Consider the following 22,003-nt stretch of genomic DNA (forward strand, 5'->3'; position numbering starts at 1 on the left):
TCCTATAGAGCTCCATTTTTATGGAATGGTCTGCCTATCCATGTGAGAGACGCAGACTCGGTCTCAACCTTTAAGTCTTATTGAAGACATCTCTTCAGTAGGTCCTATGATTGAGTGTAGTCTGGCCCAGGAGTGTGAAGGTGAACGGAAAGGCTCTGGAGCAACGAACCGCCCTTGCTGTCTCTGCCTGGCCGGTTCCCCTCTCTCCACTGGGATTCTCTGCCTCTAACCCTATTACAAGGGCTGAGTCACTGGTGCTCCTCCATGCCGTCCCTAGGAGGGGTGCATCACTTGAGTGGGTTGAGTCACTGACGTGATCTTCCTGTCTGGGTTGGCGCTCCCCCTTTGGTTGTGCCGTGGGGGAGGTCTTTGTGGGCTATACTCGGCCTTGTCTCAGGATGGTAAGTTGGTGGTTGAAGTTATCCCTCTAGTGGTGTGGGGGCTGTGCGTTGGCAAAGTGGGTGGGGTTATATCCTGCCTGTTTAGTCCTGTCCGGGGGTATCGTCGGACGGAGCCACAGTGTCTCCCGACCCCTCCTGTCTCAGCCTCCAGTATTTATGCTGCAGTAGTTTATGTGTTGGGGGGGCTAGTGTCAGTCTGTTATATCTGTAGACAGTATTTCTCCTGTCTTATCCGGTGTCCTGTGTGAATTTAAGTATGCTCTCTCTAATTCTCTCTTTTTCTCTCTTTCTCTCTCGGAGGACCTGAGCCCTTGGACCATGCCTCAGGACTACTGGCCTGATGACTCCTAGCTGTCCCCAGTCCACCTGGTCGTGCTGCTGCTCCAGTTTCAACTGTTCTGTCTGCGGCTATGGAACCCTGACCTGTTCACCGGACGTGCTACCTGTCCCAGACCTGCTGTTTTCAACCCTTAGAGACAGCAGGATGGGTAGAGATACTCTGAATGATCGGCTATGAAAAGCCAACTGACATTTACTCCTGAGGTGCTGACCTGTTGCACCCTCGACAACCACTGTGATTATTATTATTTTACACTGCTGGTCATCTATGAATATTTGAACATCTCGGCCATGTTCTGTCATAATCTCCACCCGGCACAGCCAGAGGAGGACTGGCCACCCCTCATAGCCTGGTTCCTCTCTAGGTTTCTTCCTAGGTTCTGGCCTTTCTAGGGAGTTTTTCCTAGTTTTTCCGTGCTTCTACACCTGCATTGCTTGCTGTTTGGGGTTTTAGGCTGGGTTTCTGTACAGCACTTTGTGGCATCAGCTGATGTAAGAAGGGCTTTATAAATACATTTGATTGATTGATTGATTGATTGAATTTAAATAAATACATTTGTCCCTATGAATTTTATCTATGAATCTATGAATTTTAAATTACTGGGAAGAGAGATACAGTGCATTCTGAATGTATTCACATCCCTTCACTTTATCCACATTTTGTTACGATAGAGCCTTATTCTGAAATGGAAACAATAAAAATAAAAAATCCTAATCAATCTCCCCAAAATACCCCATAATGACAAAGCGAAAACAGATTCGAAATTGAGCTCAGGTGCATCCTGTTTCCATTGATCATCCTTGAGATGGAATCCACCTGTGGTGAATTCAATTGATAGTACATGATTTGGAAAGGCACACACCTGTCTATATAAGGTCCCACATTTGAATCAGAGCAAAAACCAAGCTATGAGGTCAAAATAATTGTCCGAAGAGCTCTGAGACAGGATTGTGTCGAGGCACAGATCTGGGAAAGGGTAACAAATAAATTCTGCTGCATTGAAGGTCCCCAAGAACACAGTGGCCTCCATCATTCTTCAATGGAAGAGGTCTCAAACCACCAAGAATCTTTCCTGGCCAAACTGAGCAGTCGGGGGAGAAGGGCCTAGGTCAGGGAGGTGACCAAAAACCCGATGGTGACTCTGACAGCTCCAAAGTTCCTCTGTGGAGATGGGAGAACTTTCCACATGTCAGTAAAAGGCACATGAGAGCCCGCTTGGACTCTCAGATTATGAGAAACAAGATTCTCTGGTCTGACGAAACCACTCTGGTGTGAATTCCAAGCGTCACATCTGGAGGAAACCAGGCACCGCACATCACCTGGCCAATACCATCCCTACGGTGACGCATTGTGGCAGCATCATGCTGTGGGGATGTTTTTCAGTGGCAGGGACTGGGAGACTAGTCAGGCTCAAGGGAAAGATGAACCAATCAAAGTGCAGAGAGTTCCTTGATGAAAACCTGCTCTAGAGCGCTCAGGACCTCAGACTGGCGCGAAGGTTCACCTTCCAACAGGACAACGACCCTAAGCACACAAACAAGACAACGCAGGAGTGGCTTTGGGACAAACTTCTGAATGTCCTTGAGTGGTCCAGCCAGAGCCAAGACTTGAAACTGATCGAAGATCTCTGGAGAGACATGAAAATAGCTGTGCAGCGACGCTCTCCATCCAACCTGACAGAGCTTGAGAGGATCTGTAGAGAAGAATGGAAGAAACTCCCAAAATACAGGGCTGCCAAGCTTGTAGCATCATACCCAAGAAAACTCGAGGCTGTAATCGCTGCCAAAGGTGCTTCAAAAAGTACTGAGTAAAGGGTCTGAATACTTATGTAAATGTGATATTTCCATTTTTGAGTTGTATTACATTTGCAAAAATAAAAAATATGTTTTTGCTTTGTCATTATGGGGTACTGTGTGTAGATTGATGAGGGGAGAAAAAACTATTTCATAAATTTTTGAAAAAGGCTGTAACGTAACAATGTGTGAAGGGGTCGGAATACTTTCCGAATGCATCTGTTGGTCACAGATACCTTAAAAGGTAGGGATGTGGATCGGAAAACCAGTCAGTATCTGGTGTGACCATTTGCCTCATGTAGCACAACACATCTCCTTCGCATAGGATTGATGTTGTCCCACTCCTCTTCAATGGCTGTGTGAAGTTACTGTATATTGGCGGGAACTGGAACACGCTGTCAATCCAGAGCATCCCAAATGGGTGACATGTCTGGTGAGTATGCAGGCCCAGTGGCGACCCGTCATTCAGGGCAGGAGGGGCAGCCAGCGGAAAATACGGAGCGTAGGGGTTGGTAATGTTCTCTAGTTGTGCCATGCTTGGCTCAGTGTTCTGTCACTCATTGGGACACTACGTCATACAAAATCTTTGGGGGGTAGCTAAAATTCAAGCCTCTTGGGTGCTGCCATAGAGTTACATTAGAAGTACCCATCCAAGATCATTGGCCACACTTAAAATGACGTCAATACACATATGTACCGTAGCTTTCATTGGACTGATTATATCAACATACTTTCAAAATCTTGCTAGCAAGCTAGACAAGCAGTCATCGTCATGAATCAAGTCGACAATCTACTGGCAACTCCTTTTCAATCCTTGTCATATGAAGATAAATAATGAAAATAAATACACATAAAACATATCGTTGCTCATTGGCCATAGAAGATGGCGCCAGAGGGGATGGCTGCTGTTTTTTGGGCTCTTAACCAACCGTGCTATTTTGTTTGTTTTTTGCATTGTTTGTAACTTATTTTGTTCATAATGTTGCTGCTACCGTCTCTTATGACCGAAAAGAGCTTCTGGACATCAGAACAGCAATTACTCACCTTGAACTGGACAAATCATTTTTCTTTAATGAGTCGGGCGAGAGGGATTTACTCCAGACACCCGACAAGACCCTCATCCCAGTCATTTGCATGCGAAAAACACAGAAATATCGCGGAAGGAGATCGGGGTTCCTTGTAAGGATCCGGCAATGAGTGGCTAATCTGCCTTTGCCATCGGTACTATTGGCCAACGTACAATCGCTGGATAATAAAGTGAACGAACTACAAGCACGTATATCCTACCAACGGGACATTAAAAATGGTAATATCTTATGTTTCACCGAGTCGTGGCTGAACGACGACATAAATAACATACAGCTGGCGGGTTTTACACTGTATCGGCAGGATTGAACAGCAGCCTCTGGTAAGACAAGGGGTGGCGAACTATGTATATTTGTAAACAACAGCGGGTGCACGATATCTAAGGAAGTCTCAAGGTTTTGCTCGCCTGAGGTAGAGTATCTCATGATAAGCTGTAGACCACACTATCTACCAAGAGAGTTTTTATCTATATTCTTCGTAGCTGTCTATTTATCATCACAAACCGATGCTGGCACTAAGACAGCACTCAATGAGGTGAAAACGGCCATAAGCAAACAGGAAACCGCTCATCCAGAGGTGGTGCTCCTAGTGGCCGGGTACTTTAATGCAGGGAAACTTATATCCATTTTAGTCATTTCTACCAGCATGTTAAATGTGCAACTAGAGGAGAAAAAAACTCAAGACCACCTTTACTCTACACACAGAAACGTCTACAAAGCTCTCCCTCGCCCTCCATTTGGCAAATCTGACCATAATTCTATCCTCCTGATTCATGCTTACAAGCAAAAACTAAACCAGGATGCACCAGTGACTCAGTCAATAAAAAACTGGTCAGATGAAGCAGATGCTACAAATACCTAGGTGTCTGGTTAGACTGTAAACTCTCCTTCCAGACTCACATAAAACATCTCCAATCCAAAGTTAAATCTAGAATTGGCTTCCTATTTCGCAAACAAAGCATCCTTCACTCATGCTGCCAAACATACCCTCGTAAAACTGACCATCTTACCGATCCTCGACTTTGGCGATGTCATTTACAAAATAGCCTCCAACACCCTACTCAACAAATTGGATGCAGTCTATCACAGTGCCATCCATTTTGTCACCAAAGCCCCATATACTACCCACCACTGCGACCTGTACGCTCTCATTGGCTGGCCCTCGCTTCATACTTGTCGCCAAACCCACTGGCTCCAGGTTATCTACAAGACCCTGCTAGGTAAAGTCCCCCCTTATCTCAGCTCGCTGGTCACCATAGCAGCACCCACCTGTAGCACGCGCTCCAGCAGGTATATCTCACTTGTCACCCCCAAAGCCAATTCCTCCTTTGGCCGCCTCTCCTTCCAGTTCTCTGCTGCCAATGACTGGAACGAACTACAAAAATCTCTGAAACTGGAAACACTTATCTCCCTCACTAGCTTTAAGCACCAGCTGTCAGAGCAGCTCACAGATCACTGCACCTGTACATAGCCCATCTATAAATAGCCCAAACAACTACCTCTTCCCCTACTGTATTTATTTATTTTTCTCCTTTGCACCCCAGTATTTATACTTTGCACACTCATCTGTCAAATCTACCATTCCAGTGTTTTAATTGCTATATTGTATTTACTTCGCCACCATGGCCTATTTATTGCCTTTACCTCCCTTATCTCACCTCATTTGCTCACATTGTATATAGACTTATTTTACCTGTATTATTGACTGTATGTTTGTTTTACTCCATGTGTAACTCTGTGTTGTTATATGTGTCAAACTCCTTTGCTTTATCTTGGCCAGGTCGCAGTTGTAAATAAGAACTTGTTCTCAACTTGCCTACCTGGTTAAATAAAGGTGAAATAAAAAAAAATAAAAAAAAATGCTAAGCTACAGGACTGTTTTGCTAGCATAGACTGGAATATGTTCTGGGATTCTTCCGATGGCATTGAGGAAGGAGTACACCACATCAATCACTGGCTTCATCAATAAGTGCATCGATGACATCGTCCCCACTGTGACTGTATGTACATACCCCAACCAGAAGCCATGGATTACAGGCAACATCCGCACTGAGCTAAAGGGTAGGGACTCTAACCCGGAAGCTTATAAGAAATCCAGCTATGCCCTCCGACGAACCATCAAACAGGCAAAGTGTCAATTCAGGACTAAGATTGAATCGTACTATTTGTATTTGTATTTATTATGGATCCCCATTAGTTTCTGCCAAAGCAGCAGCTACTCTTCCTGGGGTCCAGCAAAATTAAGGCAGTTCATACAATTTTAAAACATTACAATACATTCACAGATTTCACAACACACTGTGTGCCCTCAGGCCCCTACTCCACCACTACCACATATCTACAGTACTAAATCCATGTGTATCTATAGTGCGTATGTTATCATGTGTGTGTGTGTATGCATGTGTTTGTGCCAATGTTTTGTGTTGCTTCACAGTCCCCTCTGTTCCATAAGGTGTTTTTTTCTATCTGTTTTTAAATCTAATTTTACTGCTTGCATCAGTTACTTGATGCAGAATAGAGTTCCATGTAGTCATGGCTCTATGTGGTACTATGTTTCTCCCATAGTCTGTTCTGGACTTGGGGACTGTGACTTTGCACACAATCATCAGAATAGAAAGGAGTGGGAGGCCCCTGTGCACAACTGAGCAAGAGGACAAGTGCATTATTGTCTAGTTTGAGAAACAGAAGCCTCACAAGTCCTCAACTGGCAGCTTCATTAAATAGTACCCGCAAAACACCAGTCTCAACGTCAACAGTGAAGAGGCGACTCTGGGATGCTGGTCTTCTAGGCAGAGTTGCAAAGAAAAAGCCATTATCTCAGACTGGCCAATAAAAATAAAAGATTAAGATGGACAAAAGAACAGACACTGGACAGAGGAACTCTGCCTAGAAGGTCAGCATCCCGGAGTCGCCTCTTCACTGTTGACGTTGAGACTGGTGTTTAATCAGCTTATTGATGTGCCACACCTGTCAGGTGGATGGTATATCAAAGGAAACATGCTTATTAACAGGGATGTAAACTAATTTAGATTAATAAGCTTTTTGTGTGTATGGAAAATTTCTGGGATCGTTTATTTCAGCTCATGAAACCAACACTTTACATGTTGCGTATATATTTTTGTTCATTGTAGCTAGTTGATCAGAGAGACTTGACAACAGATTCTGAAAACAAAACTTTAATCTACAGATATACACACACATTAATGATCCATTTCATACACCCATATGTACAGTTTTTACACAGCAAACACTTTAGTAGCAATCATTCTGTGGTTGAGGCTCTGTTCATCAATACACTGGTGATGACTTGCGATTAGCATGTACATGTTAACTTTAAGGTTATCTTTTATCAAATTGTTGCACCATGTGAACAGACGGCAGCTTTTCTTGAGAAACACTCGTTGGTAGAATGTATCATTCGTACCAGGACTTGAGTACTATTGAGTGTTAAAAGTTATGAGAACACCCAGAGCAACATGATGACAGCATTAGTTAAGTCAATGCTAATTACGAGTAAGACGTGACAACAAAGTTATTTTTTAAACAAACCAACAAACGTAATATTTGGCAAACCGATCAAGTGGCTTTATTACTATTGATTGGTTATCTTTTTAATAAATACTTGGAAACACAGCACAGGTTAAAAACATTAACATAGGTGGAGGTACTGTGAGAATCTGTGGTTGGTCTAACAGTTCACTCTCCTTAGTCACTGTTGTATTCAGTGGTGTGTTGTGGAGTGGACATTACAGTAGTTCTTGGCTCCATTCCTTCTCAGCCAGGGAAGTAAGCGGACGACAGAGAGTGCAGGCCAGGCTTGGCTGGTGGTGGCCTTGGAACATCTAGAGACAACGGGGGAACATTTTTGTTGTATGACAGACATAAAATCTGAATCTTAATTCAGCAAGGTTACTGACAATGTGCAAGACAATAGCTGTGTTCGAATACTCATACTAACTGCACTATTTGTGACGTTAATCGAGTATATAATATGCATATTGGTCATAATATGGATATAGTTACTATCCCAAAAGTTCCCGGCTGTCGTACCAAATTCGCAAAAATATTAAGTATACATGCAGAGGACACCATTTCTGCACTTTAGGGCCCATAATGCAATTCAGGAAATGGGCATGGCTTCAGATTTTAAGATTTTAAGAAAATGTCGGAAAATATGCACCCGTACAACGAGAGCGGATACAAATTCATTGCTTTAACTAATTATGACCATGTTAAATGTTGAACAATGTAAAAAGTAATGATTTTTCAAATAAGTTACCTTACATGTTATGTTGGCTGACAATTTTTTAGTTACGCTGTCCTTATGAACCACATAGCTTATCATTACAACCGTATGCACCTGTATGTAAGCTAACATTAGTTGGCTAATAATACAGCAAACTTGACAATATGTTAAGTATAGGCTAACTACCCAATGTTTATTTACTTGATTATTCCCGTCATTCTTAGCTAAATGGTATCGTCGTTGTGCGTTCAATGGACATTCTGCTGCTTTCAGAAGTTCGCTCTTGCTATCTACTCCGATTTCGATTTCAGAGCACTCTCGTCTGAGTGTACCAGAGCGCAGAATAATGAATTTACGAGCGCGCCAATACCCATTGAATGTGGCCGGTGTCAGTAAAAGTCAGCAAAAAAGAATAATTAAATTGTTGCCAGCAGCACAGTTACAGTCACCAACTTTCTGGATAATAAACTGCCTAACCGACTCTGCTAGGGCGAGGAAAATGGTCAGAGTGGTCTCATTTTGTGTCTAGAAGTAGCTAGCAAGCTAGCCAACATTAGCTTGGCTACTTGACTGCCGCTGTAAGGTCAGAACGCTCAAATCAACCCTATTCCTCGGTGGAGCGTCCAGTGTGCGCTCCATAATTCTATCCTCCAGATTGAATTTAACAACACACCCGAAGTCGTAAAATGTCTAACTAGTAATTTGTAATGCTAACTAGCTAGCAAGAGGTTGCATAGCAACAGCATCAACTTCCGGTAGACCGGCAAAGAGCTAGTACGCTCAACTGAAAGGATACTGTTCGTTTACAGTATACAAAATTAACTAATAGTATGTAGTATACAGTATGTTAGTATGGGTATTTGAACGCAGCTAATGTGTATGATTTAAACTCAAGCTAAAAATAATAATAAATGCAGAACAAACCCACTGGGCACAACCTGGTTGAATCAACTTTGTTTCAATGTAATTTGTCAACGTATTATGACATGGAATCTGTGTAAAGTACACTGCTCAAAAAAATAAAGGGAACACTAAAATAACACATCCTAGATCTGAATGAATGAAATATTCTTATTAAATACTTTTTTCTTTACATAGTTGAATGTGCTGACAACAAAATCACACAAAAATTATCAATGGAAATCAAATTTATGGAGGTCTGGATTTGGAGTCACACTCAAAATTAAAGTGGAAAACCACACTGCAGGCTGATCCAACTTTGATGTAATGTCCTTAAAACAAGTCAAAATGAGGCTCAGTAGTGTGTGTGGCCTCCACGTGCCTGTATGACCTCCCTACAACGCCTGGGCATGCTCCTGATGAGGTGGCGGATGGTCTCCTGAGGGATCTCCTCCCAGACCTGGACTAAAGCATCCGCCAACTCCTGGACAGTCTGTGGTGCAACGTTGCGTTGGTGGATGGAGCGAGACATGATGTCCTAGATGTGCTCAATTGGATTCAGGTCTGGGGAACGGGCGGGCCAGTCCATAGCATCAATGCCTTCCTCTTGCAGGAACTGCTGACACACTCCAGCCACATGAGGTCTAGCATTGTCTTGCATTAGGAGGAACCCAGGGCCAACCGCACCAGCATATGGTCTCACAAGGGGTCTGAGGATCTCATCTCGGTACCTAATGGCAGTCAGGCTACCTCTGGCGAGCCCATGGAGGGCTGTGCGGCCCCCCAAAGAAATGCCACCCCACACCGTGACTGACCCACCGCAAAACCGGTCATGCTGGAGGATGTTGCAGGCAGCAGAACATTCTCCACGGCGTCTCCAGACTGTCATGTCTGTCACATGCTCAGTGTGAACCTGCTTTCATCTGTGAAGAGCACAGGGCGCCAGTGGCGAATTTGCCAATCTTGGTGTTCTCTGGCAAATGCCAAACGTCCTGCACGGTGTTGGGCTGTAAGCACAACCCCCACCTGTGGACGTCGGGCCCTCATACCACCCTCGTGGATTCTGTTTCTGACCGTTTGAGCAGACACATGCACATTTGTGGCCTGCTGGAGGTCATTTTGCAGGGCTCTGGCAGTGCTCCTCCTTGCACAAAGGCGGAGGTAGCGGTCCTGCTGCTGGGTTGTTGCCCTCCTACGGCCTCCTCCACGTCTCCTGATGTACTAGCTTGTCTCCTGGTAGCGCCTCCATGCTCTGGACACTACGCTGACAGACACAGCAAACCTTCTTGCCACAGCTCGCATTGATGTGCCATCCTGGATGAGCTGCACTACCTGAGCCACTTGTGTGGGTTGTAGACTCCGTCTCATGCTACCACTAGAGTGAAAGCACCGCCAGCATTCAAAAGTGACCAAAACATCAGCCAGGAAGCATAGGAACTGAGAAGTGGTCTGTGGTCACCACCTGCAGAACCACTCCTTTATTGGGGGTGTCTTGCTAATTGCCTATAATTTCCACCTGTTGTATATTCCATTTGCACAACAGCATGTGACATTTATTGTCAATCAGTGTTGCTTCCTAAGTGGACAGTTTGATTTCACAGAAGTGTGATTGACTTGGAGATACATTGTGTTGTTTAAGTGTTCCCTTTATTTTTTTGAGCAGTGTACATTGGATTAAAAAAAAATAATCAATGCAAACTGTTGAGTGAAATTTCAACCACAGGATTAAGTCAAAATTGTAACCAATTTAACAGACAAACCTTGTATAAAATGTTGAATTTGTACCTTTGAAATGGACCTTCAACATTATACAAAGTGTACAAAACATTAAGAACACCTGCTCTTTCCATGAGACTGACCAGGTGAAAGCTATGGTCACTTGTTAAATCCACTTAAATCAATCAGTGTAGTCGTGGCCAAATGTTTTGAGAATGACACAAATATTAATTTACAAAGTCTGCTGCCTCAGTTTGTATGATGGCAATTTGCATATACTCCAGAATGTTATGAAGAGTGATCAGATGAATTGCAAAGTCCCTCTTCGCCATGCAAATGAACTGAATCTCCCAAAAACATTTCCACTGCATTTCAGCCCTGCCACAAAAGGACCAGCTGACATGTCAGTGTTTCTGTCGTTAACACAGGTGTGAGTGTTGACGAGGACAAGGCTGGAGATCACTCTGACATGCTGATTGAGTTTGAATAACAGACTGGAAGCTTCAAAAGGAGGGTGGTGCTTGGAATCTTTGTTCTTCCTCTGTCAACCATGGTTACCTGCAAGGAACCACGTGCCGTCATCATTGCTTTGCACAAAAAGGGCTTCACAGGCAAGGATATTGCTGCCAGTAAGATTGCACCTAAATTAACCATTTATCAGATCATCAAGAACTTCAAGGAGAGCGGTTCAATTGTTGTGAAGAAGGCTTCAGGGTGCCCAAGAAAGTCCAGCAAGCGCCAGGACCGTCTCCTAAAGTTGATCAGCTGCGGGATCGGGGCACCACCAGTACAGAGCTTGCTCAGGAATGGCAGCAGGCAGGTGTGAGTGCATCTGCACGCACAGTGAGGCAAAGACTTTTGAAGGATGGCCTGGTTTCAAGAAGGGCAGCAAAGAAGCCACTTCTCTCCAGGAAAAACATCAGGGACAGACTGATATTCTGCAAAAGGTACAGGGATTGGACTGCTGAGGACTGGGGTAAAGTCATTTTCTCTGATGAATCCCCTTTCCGATTGTTTGGGGCATCCAGAAAAAAGCTTGTCCGGAGAAGACAAGGTGAGCGCTACCATCAGTCCTGTGTCATGCCAACAGTAAAGCATCCTGAGACCATTCATGTGTGGGGTTGCTTCTCAGCCAAGGGAGTTTTGCCTAAGAACACAGCCATGAATAAATTTTGCCTAAGAACACAGCCATGAATAAAATAAATGGTACCAACACATCCCCCGAGAGCAACTTCTCCCAACCATCCAGGAACAGTTTGGTGACGAACAATGCCTTTTCCAGCATGATGGAGCACCTTGGCATAAGGCAAAAGTGATAACTAAGCGCCTCGGGGAACAAAATATTGATATTTTGGGTCCATGGCCAAGAAACTCCCCAGACCTTAATCCCATTGAGAACTTGTGGTCAATCCTCAAGAGGCAGGTGGACAAACAAAAACCCACAAATTCTGACAAACTCCAAGCATTGATTATGCAAGAATGGGCTGCCATCAGTCAGGATGTGGCCCAGAAGTTAATTGACAGCATGCCAGGGCTGATTGCAGAGGTCTTGAAAAAGAAGGGTCAACACTGCAAATATTGACTCTATGCATCAACTTCATGTAATTGTCAATAAAAGCCTTTGACGCTTATAATTATACTTTAGTATTCCATAGTAACATCTGACAAAAATATCTAAAGACACTGAAGCAGCAAACTTTGTGGAAATTAATATTTGTGTCATTCTCAAAACTTTTGGCCACCACTGTAGATGAAGGGGAGGACACAGGTTAAAGAAGGATTTTTAAGCCTTTAGACATGGATTGTGTATGTGTGCCATTCAAAGGGTGAATGAGCAAGACAAGTATTTAAGTGCCTTTGAACAGGATATGGTAGTAGGTGCCAGGCACACCGATTTGAGTGTGTCAAGAACTGCAACGCTGCTGGGTTTTTCCACTGTAAACAGTTTCCCATATGTATCAAGAATGGTCCACCACCCAAAGGACATCCAGCCAACTTGACAACTGTGGGAAGCATTGGAGTCAACATGGGCCCGCATCCCTATGGAATGCTTGACATCTTGTAGAGGCTATGCCCCGAATAATTGAGGCTGTTCTGAAGGCAAAAGGCAACTTAATATTAGGAAGGTGTTCCTAATGTTTTGTACACTAAGTGTAAACTTCACTATCTAAAATGTTTTATTAAATGTACAGGCTGGGCAGCCCCTCCAACTGCACCTCCTACTGATTTGGCCTCCCATCCAAGGTAATTTTGTTTACCCCTTTTTCTCCCCAACTTTGTGATATCCAATTCGTAGTTACAGTCTTGTCCCATCGCTGCAACTCCCGTACGGACTCGGGAGAGGCAAAGGTCGAGAGCCATGCGTCCTCAGAAACACGACCCTGCCAAGCCGCACTGCTTCTTGACACACTGCTCACTTTACCCGGAAGCCAGCCGCACCAATGTGTCGGAGGAAACACTGTACAATTGGCGACCGTGTCAGCGTGCATGCGCCCGGCCCGCCACAGGAATCACTAGAGCACAATGGGACAAGGACATCCCGGCCAGCCAAACCCTCCCCTAATCCGGACGACGCTGGGCCAATTGTGTGAACCCGGATCTGTAGTGACGATGCAGTGCCTTAGACCGCTGAGTCATGGAATCAGGCAGAACTCCTATCAGCAATACGAGGTTTATTCGAGCAATTGCAAGGATGATCTCCCTCTCAGGATGAACCCGGATAGGATCTTGACTATTTACAAGCCCCTCAGTCTTTATATACGCCCCCAACACAAAAAGCTTCTTGTCCCTCAAAGAGGGAGGCCATCTTACAAAGGAGATACATAAGGGTAATTGGTTATACTCCCTTAAAGCATTCAAACAAACAAAAACAGGTTCTAACCAGTTCTTACAGCCTATGTGTCTTAAGATAGGGGAGTGATTATCTTTAGAGCCTAAACAAACAGACAGGAGAAGAATTCAACCTGGATGGCTTTCAGTGTCACAGAGATAAGGAACAAATCACTCCTTTGTTGGGTGTATGATGAGGTTACTGGACAGCTGTGGGAAATGACCAGTGACTAACAAAAACATTTTGCAGTCACAACAGCATTAGGCTAATAAAATAATTTTGCTCCAACACTGTCACAGACCAATGTGCCATCATGAGAATGATTATTGAGATCTCTTAACTAAATATATTTATTGTTCCTATCGAAGTCATTTCAAAGGGTAAGTTTAACAGAGCAAATTAAATGCAACCATACTTTAGAAGTCATATATAATCAATGATAGTATTTAGGCCTATAAAGCATTTGCAAAGTCATCCTCCGCTAGTTTCAATTCAACCAAGGGTTAAACAAAAAAAATAGACAATGCATATAGGCCTAGGGTTTCAAGCTTTGGTTGATTTTAAACAAAAATCTAAGTAAAGAATAGTAATAAATCAAATCAAACTTTATTTAAGTCTGATTAGATTAAGTCCTATTCTTTAACTTGAATTTTTGGTTGAGATGGAGACGTGAATCCAACATATCAATTATTTATTTGTAGACAAACTGGATATTAAGTTGTGCTTGGTTGTCAATGCAACCAAATATAAACATTTGAAGGTCCACCTGGACCACTGACTTAGTCTGGCTTTAAATTCCAGTTTGTCTACAAATAAATAATATGTTGGCTTCATGTCTCCATCTCAACCAAAAATCTAAGTTAAAGAATATGACTCAATCAAATCAAACTTTAAAAGAAGTTGGATTTTATTTAGCGCTATTCTTTAACTTTGATTTTTGGTTGAGATGGAGACGTGAAGCCAACATATCAATGATACATTTTTTGATAAACTGGAATTAAAATCAGACTAAGTCAGTGTCAAAAGATACATCTCCTTCAAATGTTGATGTTTGGTTGCGTTGACAACCAAACAGTTCAATATCACTTTTGCACTACAGTAAATAGCCTATTAACTTAACAAATGATGTGTTGGATTCCCATCTCCAACTAAATAAAAAATTAAAAGGATAGGATTAAACCAGTGGCTCAGATTAAACTATCCAAGCATTAAAATGTTTATATTTGGTTGCGTTATCAACCAAACACAATTCAATATTACTTTTGTAATATAGTAAATAGCCTAAAGTTAAGCCTGATTTACAGACTAAGGTCTTGCAGTATTTATTCAACCTTAAAATGAGTAACACATCCATGGCCACATTGAGGTTAGCCTGCTGTAGTAGCCTAACTAGAAATGTCTTGTTATCTAATCATAGAAAGCGTGCATGTTCTAGAGAGCATGCAAAGGTTGCAGGTCTGTGGATTGCTATAATAATCTGTGCAGAATCTCAAACAGCTTTGATCTCTTGCACCATGTACTTTATTCACCCATTGTAAGTTTCACTGTGCTTCATCTAATAGCAGAACCACATGACCTGGATTGCAGTTGAGATTACATTTAAAAAGGTTGAAATCTCATTGATCAACGTCTCAACCAAATATTACCCACATTTCCATGTTGAAATGATGTGTTGTGCCCAGTGGAAAGGGACTGTAGAGTGAACTTCCCCTCAAACTGTCACGAATCACTCAAACAAATAACCCCCAGTGTCTACAAAGCAGGTATGGATGTGGTCTTACCTCTGTTGAGGTGCATGCCAGACAACAGACCACGGAGGGGAATGCTGTCGTCTCGCTTCTCAAAGTACTTGGACTCCAACCCAGCAGGCTCGCCACTACAAGTTCAAAAAAGAGAAAGAAGAATAAGACAGTTATGAAGGTGGAAAAAAGGCAGCCTGAATGGAAGGCCCAGAGAATAAAGTAGATGGTCTTGGGCTCTTGCTGATGGTGATGCACCATCCAATAAACAGGGAGCTATTTTCGTGTAACAGTGAGCAGAGAAAACGTTTCTGAACACTTCCAAGTTAATTCTGATGCTGAAAGCACACAACGTAAACTAGAACCACACATGGAATCCCCAAACAGAGAGCTGGACTCACTTCTCTTTGTTGGAGGGCTGAGGGGGTGGCTGTGCTGTGGGGCTCCCGTCCCTCACATCCACAGGAGACATGCCGGGCTTGGTACTCATGGGGTTAAACTGGACCTGCAATTCAGTCCAGGTCAACAAAAAAGTCAGAATTCAAGCAAACCCCCGAAAACAGTTGAAACGAGTTAGAAACCACAACATACAATTGAGTTCAAGCTGCCTTATCCCACACCTCATAGGTATTGGTTCTTCCACGATGAAATTATAGTCGACGTAAGGAATTGTTAATTATTAGTGTTTATGTAAATCATCCAGGTTGCTATTCATGATGTGGCCCAAATTCAAGGCTGTGTCATTGCAAAACCACACCTATTTCAACACTTCTAAATATAGCATGAAAGTTTAATTAGAATTTAGAGTAACAAAGGAGAAAAGATTAGCCTGCCTTGGCTCCAGGGCCCTGGTTGTGTGAGAAGACGGAGCGGCTGGACAGAGGGAGTTTGGAGTTCAGCGTAGACGTGATCGGGTAGCCCTGTCCGGCCGAGGAGGGAAACGCTCGGCTGTCCAGCTGAAAACAAAGTCAAGCACACATGACTTGAGCTGATCTGATTGTGTGCACTTTGCTGGTCGAATCGTAACTTTAAAAAAGGTAGACTTGACAATATGATGTCATCATTCACAACATTGTCGAACCTTGCAGATAGAAATACCATGAATAGAGCTGACATGATTCCTTGTTATACATGTCGGAAGCAAGTTTATTCATATATCTGAATATTCCAAAACTGTGTGTCCTGCCGCCTGCGTAACGCGTCCCTACTAATAGCTGCAGATAATAGCAGCAGATAGCAGCAGATAGTCTTAGCAGATTAGAGTTTTATTGAAGTCTATAAGCAGGAAGTTTCCCTGCCTGTGGATGATGTCATATTGCAGAGTCTGCCTTAAAGACGCCTGCATACAACTCAAATTAACTATATATATATATATTTATTTTTTTTAAACCGACACACGTATCTAAAGCTGCAGTAAAAATTTAAAAAACACGATACCCACTGCAACTAAAACATATCAAACCAATATCTTAACGTGTACTATGACATGTTTAGTGCTTACCATGTTGTGAGATGCACTGCCCATCCTCTCTCCAGCTGAGGCTGAGAGAGCTGAAGGAGTCTCAAACGTTCCAAGGGTCTCTGGCTTCCTGGATAACTGGTTCTCATTCAGCTGTTTGTTCAGCCACATTATAACTGAAGGATAAAACAAATCCATTGTTGCGGGGGAAGACTAAAGGAATACAAACAGTAGGTCATTTGATAACAGCCAAGGTTAAGTGCAAAATCATGTAGTTGTATTTTTTGTGAACCATTTCTTTAAAAAACCTTCCATACCATTCTCGTTTGTTTTCAGCACCTCCCTGCTTTCGTCTAATTTCTGAACCGTCTCCTCCAACTGCTCCTTCAACTTCGACACCTACAGTGGAAGTTACAACCAAAAAGATCCATCCAAACTTGACACCCAAGAATTATGTCAGCGCCCACTACTCCTCAGAACTTTGCTTACACACACACAGTCTTTTGGCAGCCATTTCTGACCATTTTTGTTATCCTCAGATTCGCATTTAAGGTAGTGGACACTCTGTAATGGAAACACACACCTCCTCGTCTCTATGCTTGAGCTGCTGCTGAGTGTCCTGCAGGTCTCTCTGGGCTTTGTGCAGCCTCTCCTGGGTCTCCTGAAGCACCTTCTCCTGTGACACCATCACAGTGTTCTTCACCTTGATCTTCCCCACCAGGCCCCTCAGCTCTCCCTGCAGCTTCTTGATGATGCCGTTGGCCTAGGAAGTCAACACGAAGTAGTGTCAAGACGGTACTTCACCCCCACGCTCAATGTGTTCTTTCTCAAAGGGGATGTGACCAAGACAAAATTGGTATAAATATTTTGACTCAAATAAGTGCATGAGTGGACAAAGACTTGTGGATTTGAACTTGACTGGATTGAGTCTGTGACCATGTATTTTCAGACCATTACATGCAAATCAAAAAGCCATGACTGGAAATGTAAGTAACCCACCTTTATGAGTTCCTCAGACAGGGATTTCACTGTGGCTTCCAGTTTTCCTATTTGGAGTTGTTTGCTTTCGGCATTTCCTTCAACTGAGTTCTACACACAAACACAGAATGTCACAGTTTTGACATAATTCATTAATATTCATTTTAACAAAGATCCTGGCTTTTCTGACAGTATTGAGGGGGTAAATGCTCTCCATTTGCCCAGGGGACTGACTACATACCTTCTGTTGCTGAGTGGCTTCCAACACTTCCTTGGTGCGGAGCACGAGCTGCTCCTTATCTTTCATCTCCTGCTCCAGGACTGCCACGCGTGTCTGCAGCTGGTTCACCTGACGCTCCCTCTCGTGACACTCCGTGTCCAGGGTTCCGTTCTCCCTCCGAAGAGACAGGGCCTGCTGCTTCGCTCGCTGAGACTCCTGTTCTCACACACACACACACACACACACTTGTCAGAAGGTTATTTAGACATTGGCGGTCAACATGGCAGCAAGATTTCAATTTCTCTATCACATCAGCAATTCAATATGGATGTAAAAAAAAAAACACACATGATATAAACCGACAGATACTTATCCTAGGAGTGTTTCAGACTTAAAAATGTTAACTGTTCAAAAGTGGCAGTTATGAAATTTCCCCCACTAAATGAAGGCCCCTTGCGCCCCCCCCCCCCTCACCTCTTCCAGTCCCACTAGTTTGGCTTTGAAGTCGCGGATGGTGGACTCGCTCTTGTATCTCTTCTCAGTCAGGTCCCTGTTGGAGGTCTCAAGCTCGGCCAGCCTGCTCTGCAGCTGCTGGGTGCTCTTAGTGTGGGCTCCCTCCAGCTCCCGGCGCAGCTGCTCGTTTTGCTGCTGCAGCCTGGTTTGTGTCTGCACAGGGCAAGATGAGAAACACCACAAGAGAACACCACTTATTTTTGAGAGAAATCATCAAATCTAGCATGAGAACTACTTTAAAAGAAGAAGTGAGCTTCTCATTTTTTCTAGCTTTCAAATAGGCACATTCTTCTCTCCCCTAGGTCCTTACTGTACAAGAGAAAGTAGTGTACCATGTTGTCTGTCAATATACATAGTAAAATAATGGTTTATTAATAAACAACTCCAAGGGGGCCCCTTATTCTCTCCCAAATTCTGTTTTATTTTTCCCAAATTCTGTTTCTCAGTTTATTTTTCCGGGTTTTAGATTTATTTTGTTTTTCACTCTCAAAATTACAATAGTTCATAAAGAAACAACAGACGTTCTGGGTTGATGTCAATGCTTAAATCACAGAACACCCTTTCTTTCACATCTGGAAGATTTTTCGTGTGTGTAATTCCCATTTAATTGCGCATCTGGCCCATTAATTGTGCATCTAGGGAGTAAGGAATGTGCCATCGAATGTTCTGGTCTGGTGATGGTTCTGTGCTGCTAATTAATAATTCTCCCAGGTAAACCTACTTTGCAGTTAACATTTAATTGAGAAGGTTTTTGGGAAAGTGTTTCTGTCAACCCACAATACAATTATCACATCAACTGGCCACACATGGAGTGATAGACAAACACGTGCACCATACAGACAGGGGCAATATTTCTGGAAATGAATTGGCAGATAACCTGGCTAACCAAGGGCGGGATAATTTCAATGTTGTGTTGATTAGATAGTAGCTAGGAGCTTGCGGTGTCTACTTGTGAGATTTGTTCATGACAGTTTTCAGTGGAACACGTGAAAATTGCATGTAATTTCAAAATTGTTTGGCGAGCTTCTCATAGGTGGGCTAAACCTGTTGGAGACCCCAGTCATCTCAAATAGATTTAAAAAACATTCAAGGTTTTATGGCTTCTGATAACTGGAATAGCACCTACCGACTATTTCAGGCAGTTAACTAAACATCAGACTTATAATATGAGAAGTTACTTGATACCTCCAAAGCGTTCTCCCGCTCTGCAGTGAGGTCCTGAGAGTGGCGGCTCGACAGAGCGCTTGTTTGGCTGGTCCACTCAGACCGAAGCTTGTCTAGCTCTCTGCTCTTCTCCGACAGAGTCTGTAAGACATGTTTATATGAAAGGTGACCGTTTTAAAAATCGGGACCCACTTAAGACGTTACTTCTCGCGCCTATATTTTTAGATGAATCAATCAATTCAGATCAACTACTGCTTTACCTGTTGTGTGTAGCTGAGCTGCCTCGAGAGATCATCTTCAGTCTTCTTCAGCCTCTGTTCCAACTGCTGCTTCTCCTCCTGACAGATCAAAATGGGGGGATAACTTAAAACACAACGAGGAAGTTTCTCAGACTTTAGTATACTGCATGCAGTCTGTGTTGCTTCACGGAATCTCACAAGGTCCTTCATAGGTCTGCTATCAACCATTCCCAAGACGGAGGTCAAAAAGACAACTACGGGTGGTTTCCCAGACACATGAATCCTACTCCAGGACTAAAACCAACCTCAATGGAAAAACTCCATCAATTATTATTTTATTTTTTTTAATGTTTATTATCCAGGACTAGGCTAAATCTGTGTCCCTGAAACTAGTGTTTCTGAGGGAGTTACGGGAGATTCACTTACCTTCACACAGGAGAGACGAACTGCCAGGTACTTCTTGATCTCCACGTCAGTGCCATGTAGCAGCTTCAGAGACAGGTGAGTGAGGTGCTTGAATGCGTTGGTCTCCACAACATTGAGGTTGGCAGGGCTGTGGTCTAATACTGGGGATGATGGAGATGACAACTGGAGCAGAAATCTAGGGAAAGGAGAGCAAAGAGACATCACATGTCCATGATCTCAGTTAGTGGAGACATTCAACGAGCTGAGAGAGTCTTCTCACCTTGGATTCTCTTTGTCTTGCTCCGAGATACATTGGTTTAGCAGGTCTATAAACTTCTGAGGAAAAGACGCAAAGTCTACCAACAGGCCCTGTTGAACTTTCAAACTGATGACAGAGAAGACGTAGGATTAGTGTATGCTCATTATAGTGGGCACAATGACTGAATTGTAAGATACCTTTGAAAATCCTCCTCTGATATGGAAAGGTTGTACAGAAAATAAGGGTCGGTGTCATCTGTCAGTCTCACCAGCAGATCCTAGAATGCAAAGTTGTGTTAGTTACAGTGGCTTTGTCACTAACTACTACCTTGAGGGAAGGACTGACATTTGGGAAAAGCAGACGTGATAGGGAATCCCTTGAACAGGGGAAGTGCATCGTCAACTAACGTCAATCATTAAGCAAAATCCAGTCGCTAATGTTTGTAGGGCTGCCCTTGAAAACCATTAAGGTCCATGAATAGCCTAACCAATGCATGCCTCCCTGGGGGGGCCACCCCTTTGCAACTTTCACTTCCATTAAAACACCCACTAACAGTTATGTGGCTGTAACGCTGCATTGCTAATTAGGACTGGTGCTTCTCCATGGTGTTGATGATGTCTGTTCAGAGGAAGTTACCCCGCTGTGGTATGATGTTGTATTGATGAGTCTATCTTTAAATTGGGTATTTATGCATGCCCACAGTAGTAAGAAATGCATTTCGAGATCAATGCACTGGTTTCTGAAACACTGCTCATTCAGACTATATAAAAGGAGGGAGGGTGATGATGGGAAAATAATCCAGTCTTGCAAAACACCAACCAAGGTTGTGAGCACCACTTACCCTTTTGTGGACTGGATTAGTTGTTAATTGAAGCTCAATGCAGACTCTGATATTTCCTCTCCTGTAATGTAAAGTTAGCAAGAAAGATTCAATCAATGTATTTTTAGTCGTAGCATACAACTCCATTGATATATTTGTTATCATCAAGCGCCATCTGGCGAGTGGCGAAGATGACATTTAACGTTACTGAACATGCTAACTTAGCTAGCTAACAATGTAACGCGTAGCACAGCTTACTGGATAGTCTGTAGTTAGCTGATGCCCAAACACGACTATATCAAATTGATGAGCTATCTAGTTAGGCCGCACGTGTCGATATTGCTTGATATCTCGCTAGTTACGGTAGCTAGCTAACGTTAATGATGCTAGCTAGTTAACGGTAACGTTAGCAATCAATCGAATTTACCTTTCTTCGCAATCTTTGCATTTGACGTGCACTTGCAATCGCTTGTTGAAAAGTGTTTCTGTCATGATTGTTTCATACTCCCAAAAATGTAGTGTCTAAATTTCAAATTCCAAGGTTAGATTTGTATGACCTTTCTTAAAATAAAAATAGGCTCTTCAATTTCGAGTTTGGCGCTTCTCTCCCGCGAATAACCGTTGGGGAAACATCCACTTGAGAAAGAGGCGACGGAAGTAACGACGAAAAATAATGTGCACGTTCCAGATCGTCTAGATTGCAGACGAGTGGTGGAGTAGCAGAAGGTGCTGCCTCACTTGTTGGTCGTTCTTACTGTCAAACTACTACAACACCAAATTAACTACACGCCATAGCTACTACTGGATATAAATGTGTAAAACATACTCAGTCATTGAGTTGCAGCTTCGTGAAATGTAGACCACCTGGAACGCGTCCCCATTCTATGGTACTGTAG

The 22,003-nt window shown here is 43.2% G+C and overlaps 1 protein-coding gene across 1 annotated transcript; it reads right to left on the bottom strand.

The window, feature by feature from the left end:
- Positions 1 to 6,779: 6,779 nt before the first annotated feature.
- On the bottom strand, positions 6,780 to 21,714 carry sass6 (SAS-6 centriolar assembly protein). The gene is made up of 17 exons (XM_039000505.1): positions 21,535 to 21,714; positions 21,129 to 21,189; positions 20,485 to 20,564; positions 20,309 to 20,413; positions 20,050 to 20,224; positions 19,645 to 19,722; positions 19,406 to 19,525; positions 18,182 to 18,373; positions 17,729 to 17,923; positions 17,509 to 17,598; positions 17,093 to 17,272; positions 16,827 to 16,908; positions 16,552 to 16,685; positions 15,884 to 16,006; positions 15,452 to 15,555; positions 15,093 to 15,187; positions 6,780 to 7,461 (listed from the first exon to the last, which is right to left on the bottom strand). The coding sequence occupies exons 1-17, from the start codon at positions 21,597 to 21,599 to the stop codon at positions 7,394 to 7,396; spliced, it is 1,947 nt and encodes a 648-aa protein (XP_038856433.1). The 5' UTR covers positions 21,600 to 21,714; the 3' UTR covers positions 6,780 to 7,393.
- Between the last annotated feature and the right edge of the window lie 289 nt (positions 21,715 to 22,003).

This window comes from Salvelinus namaycush, chromosome 9 (genome assembly GCF_016432855.1).
Source record: "Salvelinus namaycush isolate Seneca chromosome 9, SaNama_1.0, whole genome shotgun sequence".
NCBI lineage: Eukaryota > Metazoa > Chordata > Actinopteri > Salmoniformes > Salmonidae > Salvelinus > Salvelinus namaycush.

Coding starts and splice junctions, on each gene's coding strand:
- sass6 (XM_039000505.1), bottom strand. CDS start 21,599: ATGACAGAAACACTTTTCAACAAGCGATTGCAAGTGCACGTCAAATGC. Junction 20,414..20,484: donor TCAGAGGAGGATTTTCAAAG/GTATCTTACAAT, acceptor CTCTGTCATCAG/TTTGAAAGTTCAACAGGGCC. Junction 20,225..20,308: donor CAAGACAAAGAGAATCCAAG/GTGAGAAGACTC, acceptor TCCTTTCCCTAG/ATTTCTGCTCCAGTTGTCAT.